At 41.1% G+C, this 19,885-nt stretch overlaps 2 protein-coding genes and 1 pseudogene across 3 annotated transcripts in view; all 3 read left to right on the plus strand.

The window, feature by feature from the left end:
- The first annotated feature begins 1,403 nt into the window (after positions 1-1,403).
- On the plus strand, positions 1,404-2,160 carry LOC110326760 (annotated as a pseudogene).
- Positions 2,161-4,225: 2,065 nt separating this feature from the next.
- Positions 4,226-7,781, plus strand: Fabp7 (fatty acid binding protein 7). Its single transcript, XM_021205119.2, has 4 exons — positions 4,226-4,393; positions 4,826-4,998; positions 5,586-5,687; positions 7,456-7,781. Exons 1-4 carry the CDS (start codon positions 4,321-4,323, stop codon positions 7,504-7,506), a joined length of 399 nt encoding a protein of 132 aa, XP_021060778.1. The 5' UTR covers positions 4,226-4,320; the 3' UTR covers positions 7,507-7,781.
- A 5,870-nt stretch (positions 7,782-13,651) lies between these two features.
- Smpdl3a (sphingomyelin phosphodiesterase acid like 3A) overlaps positions 13,652-19,885 on the plus strand; it is a 22,052-nt gene continuing 15,818 nt past the window's right edge. Inside the window, exon 1 of one of the 2 annotated variants that reach the window (XM_029542696.1) lies at positions 13,652-13,725. In XM_029542696.1, the coding sequence (XP_029398556.1) occupies positions 13,695-13,725 (31 nt within the window). In that variant the 5' untranslated portion in view covers positions 13,652-13,694. Of the gene's footprint in view, positions 13,726-13,820; positions 14,055-19,885 lie in introns of those variants that run through there. The other variant, XM_021205031.1, reaches the window with a different exon arrangement.

Raw genomic sequence — 19,885 nt, forward strand, 5'->3', positions numbered from 1 at the left:
GTCAAATATGCCCTTGTATTGCAGTAAGTATTCTGTATATATTTTATTCAGTATATATTATCTAGTGAGTAATTTGAATTTGCTCAGATGTGTTGGTTTAGGTAGTCACAAAATAGATTGGGTCTTCCAAAAATTCTACTGTACTTATCTACGTAACAATATTTTCCTCTGTAAATCTATATGAAATTTATGAAAAGCTTCCTATGAAAGAAACTATAAAATGTATAGAGTTATAATTCTATACAAAAGAATTATATACATATGTACTTTTAGTTAGAATAAACCTTTCCTGTCTTATTCTTCATCTGCAAAACAGAGAGGATACATGCAAAAAGACAAATACTTCAGCACGCTAAGCTGAGGTGTTTAACACTTGCCCTGCTTGCTTCCTTCAAATGTCGAGAGCAGGGCTGGCTTAGACAATGCTTTAAGTTTCTGTCTTTAACTCTTGAGAACAAGAAGGGGTTGCATAAGGGTTAAATAAGAAGTCAAGATCTGTGGGACTGTGATAGGCAGACTATTTTGGTTGAATCGGGCTTGCTCCGGTGACCCAATAGAGAAATCTACAAGGGATGGAAAGACATTCCCAGAATCAGGTGCCTGTCCATAATTCTGTGACTATCAGTCATGCAGACAATGTCCCAAGCTTCTGGCATTCTGGCTAGACTCCACCCCCACAGCTACCTGACTATAGCCAGGTATGCTCCTCCCCACAGTTACCTGATAGATCGGCCCACTATAAGAGGGGCTGCTTGGCCCCTCCTCGCTCTCTTTAGCCCTCAGCTTTCTTACTTTCTAGCCCTCCTTCTCTCTCTCTCTCCCTTCCCCCATCTCCTCACCTGGCTATGGCCGGTCTCTCTCACTCTTTCTACCTTCTCTCCTTTCTCCCTGCCTTTCTACAATAAAGCTCTAAAACCATAGACTGTGTCTGCTCATGAGGGCCAGCCATGCTTGAACGATGGGATAGGCTTTCTCCTAACTAGCCGAGGCTAACCTCCAGCCAGAAGGCCATCCTGTGTTCCAGCCACGGACCTGACCAAGGACTCTCGCCCACGTGGGAACCATCCCGTGCCCTTTCCCCCTGCCCTCTCCTCCCTTCATCCCCGGGGCCAAGTGCTGCCTCAGGCCCCTATTCTGTTCTCAGCTCCTTGCTGTATCCAGCCTGGGTTGCTGGAGGCCAAGAACCTGGTACCTGAGGCTGCCCCTTGTCTACCACCAGCCGTGTGGATGCCCACCCTGGACCGTGTGGAAAGCGTGAGCAGTCCTCCTGCGACTGCCCGCCCAGAGCACTGGAACTCTGGTGGGACGCTGGTTCTTTCCCACTCTCCTCTTTCCCCCACATCCACAGCCCCGTAAAGATCAGGCTTTGCAGACACCACTGTTGCTTTTCACTGCTTGCTGCAGCCATGATCAACCCCACTGTGTTCTTTTACATCACAGCTGATGACGAGCCCTTGGGCCATGTCTCCTTTGAGCTATTTGCAGACAAAGTTCTAAAGAGAGCAGAAAACTTTCATGCTCTGAGCACTGGAGTGAAAGGATTTGGCTATAAGGGTTCCTCTTTCTTTCTTTCTTTCTTTCTTTCTTTCTTTCTTTCTTTCTTTCTTTTTTTTTTTTTTTTTTAGACAGGGTTTCTCTGTATAGCCCTGGCAGTCCTGGACTATAGGACACTCTGTAGACCAGGCTGGCCTTGAACTCAGAAATCCACCTGCCTCTGCCTCCCAAGTGCTGGGATTAAAGGTGTGCACCACTACCACCCAGCATAAGGATTCCTCCTTTCACAGAACTATTCCAGGATTCATGTGCCAGGGTGGTGACTTCACATGCCACAATGGTCCTGGTGGCAAGTCCATCTACGGAGAGAAATTTGAGGATGAGAACTTCATCCTGAAGCATACAGGTCCTGGCATCTTGTCCATGGCAAATGCTGGACCAACCACAAACGGGTCCCAATTTTTTATCTGCATTGCCAAGACTGAATGGCAAGCATTTGGTCTTTGGAAAGGTGAAAGAAGACAGGAACATTGTGGAAGTCATGGAGCGTTTTGGGTCCAAGAATGGCAAGACCACAAGAAGATCACCATTTCTGACTGTGAACAACAATTTCTTTTGACTTGCGGGCATTTTACCCATCAAACCATTCCTTCTGTAGCTCATTAGAGCTCCCCTACCCCATGTGCTCGCAGTGTCCTGCAATCTCTGCTCTCACTGAGGTTCTTTGGGTTCCATATTTTTCTCATTCCCCTTCAAGGCTAGCTGGATTGCAAGTTAAGTTTATGATTATAAATAAAAACTAAAAAAAAAAAAATCAAGATCAGATTTAGAATTTAAAACACCTATACTGTTGTACCATTAATTAAATTCAATTTATATATTCTTAAGCTGTATATGTAATAAAGTTTGACATATTAGTGAAAATTTTGTTTTAACCAAGAAAACAAAGAAAAATAAAAAGGATTTTTTGCAAAAACACATATCTACCCAATAGCTTATCTAAAATATACAAAGAATATATGTAGCACAGCAGAAAGGGGGAAAAAAAACCCCAAATTTAAAGTAGGAAAATATTTAAATAGTCACTGCATGAACGGTATTCAAAACACAGAAAAGCACATAAAAAATGTTCATTGTCCTTAGTAGTGAGGGGAAGGCAAGTTTGTATTTGAAATGTTGCTTGTTTCCAGGAGATACTTTGAGAACAGTGTGGTAGCTGTTGCTAAAGAATCAGGCAAAGCCAGAAGTTGCTTACATTTAGGAGGATTGTGTGTTGGGGGTTGGGAGGACAACTGCTCAATACTGGGGAATCAAAATGAGCTGTCTTCACAGCAAGTGTCATTTGTGAGAGTAAACCATTAGAAACAGTTGGCAGGTTTGTGGTAGGTTCCACAAGTTGGTGGAACTATTCACATATGTAGTTCAGACTTGAAGGAACACATGGATGGAGACAGTTCTGGTGGTTATGATAAACAGGTATGTTGCCATCCAGCTAGCAGAGCAATAGGCTAAAGCGTTCTGAGCCCTTGTCTTCCACATGCGCTGCAGAGTGGGATGCATGTATTGTGAGCAGAGGCTCAAACTGGGCTGGCAGAAGAGAAGGGATTGCCTGGTCAGACTCCAGGATCTCTCTCTTTGAGCCTGGAAAAGTGCCTTTTTATTGGATACAGACATCAATAAAGCAGGGAGATTCTCAAGGTGAAGAGGAAATTCACAGAACCCTCTAATGCCTCTATTAGAACAGCTGATTCTGTCACACTTGTATACTGAGCTGGCACAAAGTATAGGCAAGTTCCATAGGGATGTTTATAGGGACATTCCCATCACCCCTCCAGTTCCTGTCTCCCTGCTTATGCAAGCCTCATATTTAGGTAGATGTGACCTTAGGAAACCAAAATGTCCTTTAAGATCTTCCTAACTGGTTGTGTCTGTTCAGCTTTTCCCCAGTGATTCTGTAGCCCCCTCCAGGAGGTGAAGGAAAAGACTCTCCTCTTTTTTTCTCTAACTCATTAATGAATTTTAAGGACACTTTGTAAGGTTCCTTTCCCATTCTGGTCTGGTTCTTACATTCTGAGAAACACACTGTGTTTGTGTTGAGAGTTGTCTCCCTAGCTACACTGTCTGTCACATTGCTACTCTGAGTAGGGACAGGGTTCATCTAGGAAATGTATTTTCACTCACCCTCTGTATCTTTTCCCAGTTTGGCATATTCTAGTCTGCACTTTGCTCTCCGTTTAAATATAAAAGAAAACTAAAACACACCCTTCAGACTCCTATGTCTGAAAAATCTGGCATTTCAGTGGGTTTTTCTTTAAGGAGACCTTCATTTGTAACCAAAGCATGCTCTCCTTAAGGAAATCAATCTGAATGTCCTATTATCCTTCCCTTTTATTTCCTCCCAGTTTGAGGCTGCAGTTGCCTTTTATTTTTTTTATCCCCTGCTGAACCTGAAAAACCCTCTCTTTTCTCCAGTTTTCTGTTCCCAGGCCCCCGCTGACTTCCGATGGAGCGTTGTCAGGGCATCAGGATTGCCGTGTGTGAACTGGGAGGATCTTGACCTACTCCGCTAACCCAGTGGCCTGAGCAAATCACAAGGAGGATTGGAGCCATCTGCCCAGCCCCTCTCCCCTCCCCCCTTCCCCCGCGGCAGCCTACTGGAAAGAGACAAGTTAGCCATTCAAGTGATTGGCTTTTTGCCCGCTTCTTTTCCAAATAAGAAGGCAGCGGCTTCTGCTGAGGTGCAAAGGGTTTTTGTGAATTACAGGGGTGGGTAAGACCCGAGTTCTTCCAGCTCCTACCTATTTTCAGCTGCCTAGAAGGGCAAGGATGGTAGATGCTTTCTGTGCAACCTGGAAGCTGACAGACAGTCAGAATTTTGATGAGTACATGAAAGCTCTGGGTAGGTAAAAATAAGAGGTACTGTTCTCTTTTTAACTCTGTATTTCGATCCTTAGAAACCCCCGATTTTACTTAACAGGTTTCTGAGAGACAGGCTGAGCACATTGCGTCAATTATACTAGACTGTGCCCGTAGCCCACTTAAATAATTCTTACTGTGGCATTTTCTTGCCTTCTTGCACAGAATCAGATAACGGGACCATTTGATATTCTGTGGATAATGTGAAGCTTCTGTAACTTTTGGAGTGGGGAATGAGAAGGTCTTTATTTGCCCTTACTTTGTCCATGGCTAGTGGATTAACCATTAATCAGGTCTGGACGGAATCTACACTTTAGAATCCAATTCTGGATTCTCAGAGTGACAAGCAGATTTCTGCTTTATGAACTATTTTGGAAGTTGCCGTTAACTGCGCTGGCTCCCTTTGCTGTTTCAGGCGTGGGCTTTGCCACTAGGCAAGTGGGAAACGTGACCAAACCAACTGTGATTATTAGTCAGGAAGGTGGCAAAGTGGTGATCCGGACGCAATGCACATTCAAGAACACAGAGATCAATTTCCAGCTGGGAGAAGAGTTTGAAGAAACCAGCATAGATGACAGGAACTGTAAGGTAAGAGGCAGCAGAGGGGTGAGGATTCCCAGTCTCTCCACAGACATGGAGAAGGGAAAAAGCTTCCAGAATCCCCCTTTCAGGGAGAAGGAGCCAGAGTTAACATTCTAGGGGTCACTGGTTGTATCCCAGACACTGAGTCATTTCCAGAGCCAAACTTTCAGGCTATTCTTCTTTTGTCGGACATTTTTTCACATTTTATAGCAACTTTTACCCAGAGAGTATTGAACCATGTTTATTTGGAAGAAAGACCACACCTTGTTCTTTCTCTCTGATCATCTCAACTTGACCAATTAGTCCGTCGCACAACAATGCTTTGCTTAAACAAGAAGAGTGACTAGTTCTGTGTTTTTATTTCTGATCCATGCCGGGTTTTTTTGCAACTGGCTGTGTACACTGCAGCTGAATCATAAATGGCCACATTTTGGAAAACAGATTCTTGAAAGTAACAGAGGATGAAGTGCTGCTAGAATAGTTTTGAGTGATGTACTCAGTTATGGCCCTCTCTGAGATAGTGCTATCCGTTGACTTCTGTGAGAAGTGGACTCCTGCCCCGTTAACCCCCTTTCCTTGGTTGTTGCTCTCAGTCTGTGGTTCGGTTGGATGGAGACAAGCTCATTCATGTGCAGAAGTGGGATGGCAAAGAAACAAATTGTACCAGAGAAATTAAGGATGGCAAGATGGTCGTGGTAAGTCCTAAGGAGTCTGCATTTTCTGTCCCTGCTTCCCTTCTAACCACCTTTCTTTCTCACTCCCCTCTGGACTCTTCTTCCTTAGCTCCCCACTTTTGCTCTCCCCCAACCCCTTATTTCCATCTCAGCTTCACATGCCTTTTCAATGTCCCTTAACAATATGTAAAACAGGAGGAAGAGAAAACTCAGAACTAGTTGTTGCCTCAGGTTGGCACCTGTAGAGTTTTAAAATTATATATCAATTTACCCCCAAAGTGTGTGTCAAGAACTGTGGTCATGGGATTGCTGTAAATCTCCAGCCTTCAGTTGGAACTTAAATGTAAGCTATTCATTAGGAAAATATTTGAAGGTAATTGATAGGAAAACATAAAGTAACTGAATATCAGAGAAGTTACCTATTAGAGGCTGTAATTAAAGCACTTTAAACATTTAAAATTTTAGTTTATAAGAGCTCAGTGCAAATAATTTTAACGAAAGGTGAAACTTCAATTTTTACTAGATCTGTTTGATGTTACTCCCTTACAGTTGTTTTTATATTTAATGAATCCGCTAAGTTTTCAAGATATGTCCAGTGACAGCTAGGTGTGTAAATATCCTAAGATAGAAAAAACAATTTTGTAAATAATTTCCCTCATGATAGAAGAAGTTAGGCCTTGATCTAGACCTGTAGAGACCATTTTAAAAATAGAAATATTATTTAGATGATAGTGATATCGGTAAGTTTGATTATTGCTCTTGAGGATGTCTGGGGTTCCTCTACAAACTCCTAAGGTTTTCTAGCTGCCTTTCTAGTGCCTTTCTTGCTGCTAGTACAGAATAGACTGCCCACTTCATTAATATTACAGTCAGAACCATTCTGTACTTAAATACACTTCTTTTCACATGCAGAATGGAGCAGAGAGCAGAGATTTTTCTTGAATAATCAACAAAGAAAAGAGTTCATTTCTAACAATTATCCTAAAGTTATTTATTATGAGTAGCCTCGATTCCTTTCTTGTTTATACAAAGCCAGAGCAAGCTCATCCTTAGAAATCCTGATTGTGATCAGGCAAGACTGAGTTCTGAAATGAAGATTACAGCAAAGGCATACTGAATTCTGAGGGTCATACCGATGCTTGGAACGTCTTGGGTACACACCTTAATATTTTAAGGCAATTTTTTTTTTTGGTAGTAATTCTTCACCTTCAGAGTAAGAGCGTCAAAATTCAATGGCCTGCCACCTAATCGCCTAGGTTATGTTCACAGGAGCTAAACATGACAAAGTACAGAGAACGCCGTACTGGCATGTCCTTGCTGAGCGTAGAATAAGTCACTCCTGATACCATGAGCTCAAAGGCTTGTATTTTCTAAAGAAACCCATCAGGATTGTGGATAGAAAACTGTTATAAAAATCTATGGAAAAATCAAAGTCCCTTTGAAAGCAGACAGTTGAGGCCACAGTGACATGATGTGCCTTACTTGGATCCAATTTGTTCCGGTTCCCTTAACAATTTTACAGGAAAGGAATTTTTAAACCGTATTTTCCAACTCAGTTTCTACTTCCTTTTCATTTTCATACATTTGAATAATGTGAGCGTGTTTTTCACTTATTAAACATGAGCATCCTTTTGTTTGGTTAGGAAACAACGAGTGGATGCAACGTTTAATGCTTGCCTATGTCCTCATTCTTTGGCCTAGTGTTTAAGTCATATAAATGACAATGTTTAAAAATTCAGCAGGGGCTGGTCTTGGGTAAAACGATTCAATTATATTTGGACTATTTCAGACTCTTACCTTTGGGGATATCGTTGCTGTTCGCTGTTATGAAAAGGCGTAGAAGAGATGACGGGATTTTTGACAACTTGGTTTCCTGGAGTCCCAGAGTTAGCCAGCTACTGAAGCACTGGTCACTAATTATAACTTTGTCTTCAGTGTGGAGGTAGAAAATTATAATTCTAAGACGTGTTACTCCAAGCAACTCATGGAATTTTGATATGCAAATTTACTGTTTTCCATTTTTTAAATAATTTTACAATACATTTTATAGAAATGGGACTATACTTATGATTTCCTTTGGAATGCAAACCAAATTGGAATAAAAAATATACACACTTATAATAGCTGGTTGTCATTTTTAATGCTGTCAATCTATCTTGAATTTTTCCATACAGTAGCCTTTCTTATAGCATAAAGTAAGGCTGGAAAAAAATCGTGTATCTTGTATAAGATACTCATTCATAAGATAACTTGGTGACCCAGAAAAATATGGAGATGCCACATTTTTGAGACTATGATGAAGAACCTGGAATTAGTAAGCTCATCTGCTCAGGACATAAGGAAGTTGGTTATAGTAAGACTACAAAAATGATCTTTTGCTATTAAAAACAGTATAAAGGAAAAAAAATAAGCTTCAACATGTGACAAAAGGTAAATATAATCAAGTGCAATGGAATCACAGTGCCATTTATCAAAGTTTTATAGCAAAGACAATTAGAAAAAAAAAGAAGTCAATTTTATCCTCCACTTTTAGCACGAGTCTCCAAACACTGCACTACACCAAACTTTACTAAGTCAAGAATGGTACAATGAAGCCTGTACAGAGAATCCATGAAAGTGTTCCAATTCCACTTTTTTTCTGGGGGTGGGAAGAACAGGTAATTAGAACAGAGCTGACAAAACAAAAACAAATATCTTTTTATAGCTGGTTTGCATTTTCCATGTATACACACACACACACACACACACACACACACACTAGACTGAAATTTCTTACTTGTAGAATGTTCTTGAGTCATTTCCTCAGCCTATGATCTAAAGCAAGGCGGGGATGCTATTACTTATTACTGATGGAGTAAACCAAGGATCAAAGTTGTATGGCTACGTTCTTGTGACTAGGAAATAATACTGAGAATGGTAAACTTCAGTGTTTCTCTTAATGTTCTCTTGCAAATCTGCATTTCAGCTCAGTTTTCTTCTAAAAGAAAACTGCAACCTTGTGATTTCATTAAGTTTTTATATGGGAATTCAAGGTAAAAAAATATAAAATATAAGGAAATGTCCTTTAATTTATATAGTTCACTATACCCATATCATTACCTGGTTACTATAGGACAGGTTTAATATTCCTTACCCATAGTACTTGGGACAAAAAGTATTTTAGATTTTAGGATATACATGTACATAACAAGATATCTTAGAAATATAATCCAAAATCAAAATTGCTTTATGTTTCACAAGTATCCTTCTTCCATACTTGAGGGCAATTTTGTAAAATAATTCAATGCACTTGCACTAGAATCTGCCATGTTGAGGTCAGGGAGGGAATTTCCCCCTGGGTGCTATCATGACAGTTTAGAATATGGGAGCATTTTGAATTTTGATTTCTATACTAGAGATAGATACTCAATGTGCACTTTTAAATGTTTTATACTTGTGTGTGTGTGTGTGTGTGTGTGTGTGTGTACATGTTTTCATGTGAATGTCTGCATAGGTCAGAAGAAGGTGTCAGGTTATCTGCAGCTGGAGGTATAGGTGGTTGTGAAGAAGCAGAGTTGGTTGTGTGGAGAACCAAATTCTGATACTCCGGATAAGTGTTCCTCAGCACTGAGCTACCTTGCTAGCCACTCCCATGCACTTTAATATATAACAAAGAAATACAAAATTAGACATTTGATTGTACAATTATTAGTGTCAAACTAGATTACCTAGATAAGGTTTCTGGGCCTAGAGGGTCTACTTTCTTTAAAAATACAAAGCAGAATATTGATAATGTGTTCATTCCATGTCTCTAACAGCCACCATCTCTCCTGCTGGCAAGAGTTCCTGACTCTTGCTTTGAAAGCATTGACTCTAGCCTGCTGCTTTAAGGGTACATTGTGAGTAGGTGAAAACACAGCCTGTTGGTATTAATTTCCAAAACATTAAAGAAAGGAAAGGTGTGTGGGTGGGAGTAGGAAATAACATCACAGTGGTATGAGATCAAGGGCTGCACTGACAGGTCTCATGTGTATTTATAGAAACATTAATAGATATTTCTACTTCTTAAAAATTTAAAGGTAGCCGGGCAGTGGTGGCACACACCTTTAATCCCAGCACTTGGGAGGCAGAGGCAGGTGGGTTTCTGAGTTCAAGGCCAGCCTGGTCTACAGAGTGAGTTCCAGGACAGCCAGGGCTACACAGAGAAACCCTGTCTCGAAAAACAAAAAAACAAACAAACAAACAAAAAATAAAGGTAGTTGGATCTCATTTTTCTTCAAACCTGTCTTAGTTAGGGTTTTACTGCTGTGAACAGACACCATGACCAAGGCAACTCTTAGAAGGACAACATTTAATTAGGGCTGGCTTACAGGTTCAGGAGTTCAGTTCATTATCATCAAGGTGGGAAGATGGCAGCATCCAGGCAGGCATGGTGCAGGAGGAGCTGAGAGTGCTACATCTTCATCTGAAGGCTGCTAGGAGATGACTGGCTTCCAGGCAGCTAGGATGAAGGTCTTAAGCCGACACCTACAGTGACACACCTACTCCAACAAGGCCATACTTTCTAATAGTGCTACTCCCTGAGCCAAGCATATGCAAACCATCACAAAACCAAATTCTATTTCACTTAGTAGTCTGTAGATATAATAACTTTCAGCTCACTCCCCTGTCACATTGTTAAAGGAAAGGGGATATTTCCCAAGACCAAGGGCAAATTGACCAAGAGGTTGAGAAACAACACTTTTGAAATTCAAAGTTCTCAAATTTATAAGCTAATCTAGAAGTTGTTGTATAAAATCCACTCATAGACCACTGTACTGGTTAGCATTAACTGCCAATTTAGCATTGCTTAGGTTCCCTTGAGAAGAGGAGCCTAATTGAGAGATTGCCCAAATCAGATTGGCCAGTGGACATGTATGTGGGGCCTTGGTTGTTAATTGATAAAGGAAGATGCAGCCCACTATGGGTGACTCCATTCCCTGGGCCTGTGGACTTGAGCTCTATAAGTAAGCTCGCTAAGAGTAAGTGTATGCAAGAGCCAGAACCAAATCCTTATGTTTCTGCTTCAAGCTCCATCCTGAGTTCTTGATCTGACTTCTCTTAATGATGAACTATAATCTAGAAAAGAAAACTTTACCTTCTGTAGTGGTTTTAATATTAATACCTGTACTGGCTAATTTTGTGTCAACTTGACACAGGCTGGAGTTATCACAGAGAAAGGAGCTTCAGTTGGGGAAATGCCTCCATGAGATCCAGCTGCAAGGCATTTTCTCAATTAGTGATCAAGGGGGGGAGGGCCCCTTGTGGGTGGTGCCATCTCTGGGCTGGTAGTCTTGGTTCTATAAGAGAGCAGGCTGAGCAAGCCAGGGGAAGCAAGCCAGTAAAGAACATCCCTCCATGGCTTCTGCATCAGCTCCTGCTTTCTGACCTGCTTGAGTTCTCCAGTCCTGCATCCTTTGGTGATGAACAGCAGTATGGAAATGTAAGCCGAATAAACCCTTTCCTCCCCAACTCGCTTCTTGGTCATGATGTTGGTGCAGGAATAGAAACCCTGACTAAGACAATACCACTCATAAATTCATAATGCTTATGATGTGGCACTCTTTGGAAGGATTAGGAGGTGTGGCCTTGTTGGAGGAAGTGTGTCATTGCGGGTGGGCTTTGAGGTTTCAGAAGCCCAAGCCAGATCCAGCTGCTCTCTCTGTTCCTGTGGCCTGCAGATACAGATGTAGAATTCTCAGCTACTTCTTTGGTAGCATATCTACATGCACACTTGGTGAGAATGGACTAAATTTCTGAAACCATAAGCAAGCACCAATGAAATGTTTTCTTTTATATGTGTCGCCATGGCCTCGACGTCTCTTCACAACAATAGAACTAGTTTCGTGTTTCATTACAACGGAGATGAACCTATAATAACCACTGACAGTCATCAAAATTTATTTACCTATTTATTTATTTTGGGGGGCTTTTATCTCACATTTTCCCTGGTGCAGGTAAACACAAATGCATGGGGCCTGGAAACCTATAAGAGTAGGCTTACACTGCAGGTATATCAGCGTGTGGGACACTGAAGCCTTGAGCTTCTTCTTAGTGTGTAGAAAGGAGACTGTAGCTTCCATTGCACCCTTAAAACATTATCAGTTTAGGTTCTCAAACATTTTAAAGGTTTCACAACGTGCGTGCTGCATATTTTATCTTAACTGAAGCTATTTCACAACCAAGTTACTTCCTATAATATGTCTTAGAAGTTGAAAAATAATGTTTGACAAGGCAAGACACTGCAGAGGTTCCTCTATCTTATATTTTTACTGGGGCCATTTCAGGTTTAACAAAAATTTGATCTCTTTAATGGAGAATCCAGTGGGAATTTACCCGACTCTATTGTAGGACCAAAGGCCAAGATGCCACAGCTAAGTTATCGTCACTTCTGCTAAACAGCTTGCTTGTGCAAACCTACCTCTGCCAATGCAAAGTGAGATTCCAGGATATAGTTTTTCTCTTTAAAAGACTTGCTATGAACAAGCTTAAGTCCCGAACACTTGAACATAGTTCTAGTCAGCTGGAATAAAGGCTTGTAATCGGCTCTCAACTGTGTCTGAATGATCATGTCTGCTTGGCTCATGGTAATAATGAGCAAAACTGGTATTCTGATCATTAGTTCACTTTCTTTTGAAATGTTCAAGCTCATGCTATCTTGCTGATCAATTTCTGCATTTCAAGCTCACCACCATTTCTCGCTTTACTTTCCCTGGGCTCTTTAGACTGTAGACTGAGAAATTGCAGAAGTGACCATGTCTGTTTCTGGGAAGGATGCGCAGTTCTTGAACTGCTTTGAATCACCCCAATGATGTAGCAAAACTTGGAGGAGTCTACCAGGGTCTGAAAGGAAAGTTAGTGTCCATTAAAAAACAACAAAAACAAAAACAAAAAAAAAACTTTTCATAAGATACAATCTCTGAATCATGCAGATATAAAACAAAGTTTTTTTTCCTCTGATGGAAAATAAATATATTTGTAAAACATAGTGGTAAAAGTACCTGAAGAAAATACAAAAATAATGTATCCTAAACCAAATATGTGTGATCCTAGGCTAAGAACACAGATTCTGGTTTCTTTAAATAATTGTTTCAACATGGAACAGGTTATAGAAACTTGCAGTTACAGAACAAAAAAAGTAAATCAATACACTTACCAGTTACGTTCCTGTTACAAAGAATGTAAATCTAAGTAGGTAAACTGTAAAGTTTCCATGTAGCATTCTTAACTCTATTGTTGGAGGAACTGAAAAAGCAATTAAGCTTAGAGACAAAGATACTCTTTTAATCATGAAAATGGTATGCTAGATACACAAATTAAGGCCCTTGAGTATTACAGAGGCCACAGTATCCCAAGACAATGTGCGTGTCCACCTAAAACACCCATCTTCCCATAAGTACCTTGAACTCAGCTAAGGCATAGTATTTTGGCAGGACCTCTTAACACAGCATGGCTTCTTCAAGACGGTACAGCTCACATCTTTTACCAGGTCAGCATCTCTCAAAGGTTTGCTTTTCTCCAAAGAAACCCTACGTTTTACAAATTAAAATTATTGGCTTTGTTTTAAAGAGAGCACATTCTCCTAAATTCCCAGAGAGAGAACAAAGAATATGTACATATCAAACACAGTTTGTGGATTTTGGCTTCTTTCACAATATTTACAAAACTTTTGGAATATAAAATCAACAGTCTCTATTTGTATTTACCAGATAGGTTGCATGAGGACGTGCTTTAACTCAGTTGTAGAAAGGAAAAAGTTCAGCCTGGTGAATCTGGGACATAGTTTGCCAACTCCACCTACCTATCACCTTGGAGTACTGGGAAGCCACATGGCCCGCCCAGCTGATCTGTTCATTTATCAGCATCAGAAGTGGCCTGAGGTTTGGGAGTTTACATTTCTGTTGTAAATCCCAGGTACTGAAGATACTGAGGAAATCCAAACCCATTCTTGTACACATTTGTCTTAATCATGATTCAGGGTTCTCCTGCCTTTTCAAGTACCTCTGCTAAATGGCCCTGTCAGGTTCAGGGAAGGAAACAGGTAAGAACATTCTTTCCCATTGACCTAAGAAATTAAGGAAGCATATTAAAATAAAGCACTCCAGAAGGTCAGAAGAACTCGTGCTCAAGGGAATCTGATATTACACGTGATCCGCTGGGCGTCAACACAAGGAAAGGCTCTGGCTTCCTCCCCCCCCACCCCTAGGGCCTGCGGGTCTGCGCCCAAGCTCGAGCCTAGCCTCCTGGGGCAGTGGCCTCCGCTCGCCATGGCGTTGCTGGGCAACTTCCTCTGCTGCCTACTGGTTGCCTGGCTCTGCGGCCCGGGGCTCGGGGTGCCCCTGGCGCCCGCGGATCGCGCCCCATCTGTGGGTGAGTGGACCGATCGGGACTGTACAGGACGGTGGAGGGGGATCGGCGAAGTGGAGACTGTGCGTGGGCAACGGGGCACAGGACGCGGCCACACTGGTCACTGTGGCCAAAGGCCAGACAGCAAGGTCACTGGGTCTGAGTCCTGGCGGGGGCGCCCCGTGGGCGCCAGTATGGAGCCGAGCCGCCTGCTGGGCGTTTGTTTACATCCCGGTCTGGGTGGTTTAGTTCCCAGGGGGAGGAAAGTCTGAAGCTGTTGTCTGGTGGGAAAGGCCGCTCAGAATTGACTGTGGGCACTTCCTGAGTCACCCAGTCTGCCCAGAGCAGAGGAGGACCTACGGGGGTCCCTACACCTGAATGTAGCTTCAGTCCTATTCCGAGCGTCCTGTTCTGTTCTGCTCAGTGACGTCGGAGCCTTTTTCTGCCTCTTCAGGTCTCCGGTGTCTGGTCTCTTCCTTTCGTAACAGAAAACCCGTGAGCCCTTCCGCATCCCTTGGTGCACTTGGGTCCTTGCGTTGTGATCTGTTCTGTTTACCACTTAGCCCGGAGCCTATTACTCTGTTTCTGTAATCTTGGCCTGCCCTGCCCTCCCCGCTCAGTCCCCTTCTGAACCCCAGCAGTAGCAGCTGCCAAACTTGGTGAAAAAAAAAAAAATCGGTAAGTTAAGTCCCACTCCAAAATTACTGGATCCAGACCTGTGGGGATAGGTTCCTGGGGACAGTTTAACACTCTTAACTCTCTCAAATTAGAAAATCCCTGTTCAGACTGAATTTTTAGTAAGACTGGAATGCCTTCTGGGTTTTAACATTTAAGGTGACGCTCCCCTCCCCCCATCTCCCTAGCTCCGTTTAAAAATAATTGCTCTAGTTGGGGGATTCTGTTTTGATTTGAGGAGAGCTGTCCTTGAGGCTTTCGCTGGTGCTCAGAACTGAAATTCTCCTGATTTCTGTCTCCTCTCCATGCCTGCTTCTGGTCCAGGGAAGAATGGGGTCCAGGGAATCCCTTCTCCTTGCTTATGAGTGAAGTATGCCTGACTTAGCTGTGAAGCTTTGCAAGCCACAACTGTATGTCCCGTTTGTCAACTCTGGCAAATAACACCCGTAACAGAAATTGCCCCCGGAATGTGTACATATGTGGCTGCCTCGTGGTTTAACATTTCTGGAATTGTGCTATTTAAATTCATGACTGCTCCGGATTTTGACCCAGAAATGTCTCAGGCTGCACCACAGGTAAATTTGCCTTTGGTTTTAATGAATTAATTGCTGAAAGAAGTCATGAAACTTTGCCCGTGATCATGTGAATCTCCTTCTGATATCTTCCTGTTTTGGTAGGGGGAGGGAGAGAGACTAACCAGACGTGTTGACTCTTGGTTTCACATTGCATGGATTATTTTACCTGCTTGTCACCTGACTAGAAGGCCTCTCTCCCTCTGGCCCCTTTGCACTTCCTTCCACAACTTCCACCCAGCCTGGCCTCTGCTTGTTTCCTGTGTTCCCAGTCTTAGTTTCCCCCCATGCCAAGTCCATGTTGCTAGAGGACCACCACCCTGGTGGTTTACCTGGGCGTGCTGGCTTCATTTTTAAAAGATTTAGTAGGCTGGTGTACTTAGCACACAGCAACTGACTTTATAACAGATAAACCAACGTCCACTTAAACAACTACATACAATTGTCCGTATACTTGTGGTTCATTGGGTTTGCTGGGGCAAATTATTAAACATTCTTCGACTGAAATTTTTTTCTGAAAAATTTTGAGTATCTCTTTAAATAAATTTGAGCACTTATGTAGACCATGGAACACACATAAGATTGAAAAATCTTTGAAAAGTTTATCTGGAGGATAAGAAAGAAATTTTGGTAAAGGACTCTGGGCTTTGAACCAGAAAATTTGCATTTGAATGTGCTGTGGACTATGTCACAGGCCGGATTGGTGGCCTTACAAACTCGCGCACACACACAGGCACAGACACACACACACAGACACACACACACAGACACACACACAGATACACATAGACACACGCACACAGACACAGACACACACACACACACACAGACACACACACACACACAGACACACACACACACACAGCCACACCTTATGTACAATTTCATCGGAGCTAGGATGTAAAACCTCCAGATGTTCTGACTCATTTAAAGCTATCCTTTAGTGAATCTAATTACCCCCTCATTTGTCTATCCAGCAATGTGATGTGGTAGAAATAGCACCTCGGCATCTGGAGAAACAGGTTCTAGCTCAGCTTTCATTGCCTGGTCACATGATCTGGAAGAAATCCTGAAATTTGCCTTTGCCTCAATGCTGTGAATTGTAAAAATTAAAGAATCCTAAGCCTCATTCTTGTGCTTTGAGCTCTGTGAACCAGGTACTGAATATGTCAGAGGGATATAATCCATGCTCAAAATCCATTGCAAGGTTTGGATTATGAAAATGTAATCCATTCATGATCTCATTTACCATAATCCTCAATGTACCTTATGTATAGATGCCGTTATCTACTTTGGTGCAAGGCAGCTTATTTGACTAAGTATGTGAGAGGCATTGCAGAGTGACTAAAGGCAACGTGGGTTCTGAAGTGTGATCCCTGAACCGGTGTCAGCCGTTTTCTTTATGACAGATGACCTGGATTTAATGTCTGTGTGCTCCACTTTCCTGTCTGTTTTGCTGGGTGATAATGATGAAAAGCTTATAAAACAGTACTAAACATATCCTAAGTATTGGATGAAATTGAACGGTTTACATGCAAAAGAGAAAGTTCAATGTCAGGATGTGGGTTTTATAAAATGATAGTAAAACTAACACATAGCTTATTCAGTGTCACATGCTTTCTGAGAGTTTAAAGGATCTTTTAATGGCATCTTAAAGGCTGCCATTACTATTCCCATATGACAGATGAAACAGGCCAAGATCTTACAGGCTAATTACTGGGTGCTAATCTCTTATGTTGGAAGTCAGGCTGTCTGATTCTGACACCAATCTGTTTTCTGTATAGTTACTGTATGTTGACAGTCTAAAAATAATATAAGCACTGGTTGACACAAAACTGAGATGCAGTCTATATGCCCTGTGGATGGGCAACCTGCATGTAAATTCCAATCTAACTGCTTTCTCTGCTTTGGGTGCTAGATAGAGTGGATCTGAACTCCAGATAAAGTTTATGGCCTTTTCTGCTCTGTAAAATGAAAGAAATTACTCTTCGCTGATATTTCCTTTCTTTTCTTTTTCTTTCTTTCTTTCTTTCTTTCTTTCTTTCTTTCTTTCTTTCTTTCTTTCTTTCTTTCTTTTTTTCTTTCTTTCTTTCTTTCTTTCTTTCTTTCTTTTTTCTTTTTTTTGGTTTTTGGTTTTTTGAGACAGGGTTTCTCTGTATAACCCTGACTGTCCTGGAACTCACTCTGTAGACCAGGCTGGCCTCCAACTCAGAAATCCGCCTGCCTCTGCCTCTCATGTGCTGGGATTAAAGGCATGCACCACCATGCCTGGCTCGCTGATATTTTCAAATAGTGCTTAAGTACTGAGTAGTTGACCACATATACAATTTTACATCAAGTTTCATCCGGATTTTATGTCGGCTATGTTTTACATGTCAACTCTTGTTATAAAATTATGCTGGTGCTGGCAAAAAATGACCACCAAAAATGACAACTCATTGTTGCTAAGTTCATTGTAGTTTTAATTTCATTTCTGAGGCTATAATCAAATGGTTGCCCCATTACTGCTGGTGAGAGACGAAATCTTTTGGGTTCAGACTCCATATTAGAGAATCTGACCTAAGGTTAAACTCAACTTAACTGATAGGCCAGTACCTAAAACCAGTTTCCAGGCTACCCAACAAAACCTGTGTTTAACACCAGTTTTCAGATTACTCCCCAACAAAACCTCTGTCTAACACCAGTTTCCAGGTTATTCCCCAACAAATCTACACCTCCAGGTTACAAGCCTGCCCCTGGCACTTCACTTCCTAACAACCACCAATCAGGAAAAAAGCAAAAATTAAGTTTATGGTTTGGCTCCCAACACCAGCTAATTATGTTAAAGGCCATAATAGCCCCCCCCAATCAGATTTGTACCAGGCTAGATAACCCTCCTTTCTTGACTCCAAAAGTACTTGCCTAAAACTAGGCTCAGGGCTTCACCTTCCTGCTGTGTCAGAGTTGGTGGGGAGCCCAAGCTCGAGCTTGAATAAAGAGACCCTAATGTGATTGCATCAGAATCAGCTCCTTGGTGGTCTTTTGGGGTTCATGAATGTTTCCTGGCACAACATTTGGGAAGTCTGAGCAGGCACTTAAAACAACTAGTCAGCATTCACAGTCCAGAGCAGAGAGAGAATAAAGAATGCATACTTGCTTGTGTTCAGTCCTTTCTACATGCACACAATCCAGAATCACCTGCCCTCTATTGTGGGCTGGGTCTTTCCACATCAAGTTTCTCATAGGTGTGCTCCAAAGCTCTGATGTAGAGAAGCCCTCTTTGAGATGCCTTTCCCAGAGGATTCTAGATTGTGTCAAATTAACAATCAATACATCATCATGACTGTTTTCAATGTATTTTTTCCATGGTGTTTTATTAAGTATGATCACCTTTGCATAGATTTCCAAAGTTTGCATTCCATTTCTTTTGTTGTGTTTCTTCTGAGATCTTTCAGATGTTCTATATTAGAATCAGAGTGAGTTCAAAGCTCTCAAGCATGGTTTGACAGCACATATGGTGGGCTATTTTGAAGAGAAGTTAAAGAGAACAATCTGGAAAAAATGCATAATATATACTCACTAAATAAGTACGGTAATTAATACAAGATATACGATATGTTTCCTTGTTTGTGATTCCAAAATTTAGTTCTGTAGTGTTAAATGTTTCCAAACTTTCAGAAAAGTAAGAAAAACAGACACACAATAATAACAAAAATACATGACTATTGAAGCAAGGATCAAACCCCAGAGTTAAAGAAGTTAATTATATATGAGAAAGCTACACAGATATTGAGTTTATATGTACATTATATATGGAAACTGGAGGGCTCTTCAACATATGGCCTCCCTAATATCATATAAGCCGCAAATACTCACCAACTTTCCTACGTGACCTGGTGTATTAGTTAACTTTTGTTGCTGTGATGAAATACCATGACTAAGACGCCTTCTAGAAGGAAGAGTTTATCAGTTTATTGTTATTTGGCCTCATAGTCCCAGAAGGATAGAAGGGTGTGGCACAGGGGGCTGTGTCAGGAAGCTCAGTGATCACAGTTTCAACCACAAATGCAAAGCAGAGACAGGAGGAGGCTAAGCACTTTCACAACCCTCCCTACTGTGACACAGTTCTTGCACTAAGGCTCCACGACCTGAAGGTTCCTTGATTTCTCCACCAACTGGAGACTAAATATTCAAATACCTGAGCCTATGAGGGACATTTTTCATTCAAAACATACCCAGCATTAGTTTCTCTACTATAAATTCAAAACTATGAGTCCAGCTTCATAATTTATTATTTCATTTTATATATATATATATAATAACAATTAATATAAACAAATTACATATTACACATATGAATTTATATATTAAATTATATATTAATTATATAATATAATTATGTAGATGTGAGTATAAATGATAATTGATATAATTAAATTATGTATATTATGATAACATAACTATATAAATATAATAAATTAATGATTATAATACATACTACGAATATAAGTAAAATAAAATATGAATACATATAATAATATATAAATATATGAATACATTTAAATAAAAACTTCTTTTTTTTTAATTTTCTTTATTTACATTTCAAATGCTATCCCAAAAGTTTCCTAT

Source organism: Mus pahari, chromosome 9 (genome assembly GCF_900095145.1).
Source record: "Mus pahari chromosome 9, PAHARI_EIJ_v1.1, whole genome shotgun sequence".
Lineage (NCBI taxonomy): Eukaryota > Metazoa > Chordata > Mammalia > Rodentia > Muridae > Mus > Mus pahari.

Bases quoted from the DNA above. Each gene is read 5' to 3' on its own strand.
- Fabp7 (XM_021205119.2), top strand. From the start codon at position 4,321: ATGGTAGATGCTTTCTGTGCAACCTGGAAGCTGACAGACAGTCAGAAT. The intron at 4,394-4,825 runs GTAGGTAAAAAT...TTGCTGTTTCAG, and splicing joins TGAGTACATGAAAGCTCTGG to GCGTGGGCTTTGCCACTAGG. The intron at 4,999-5,585 runs GTAAGAGGCAGC...TGTTGCTCTCAG, and splicing joins TAGATGACAGGAACTGTAAG to TCTGTGGTTCGGTTGGATGG.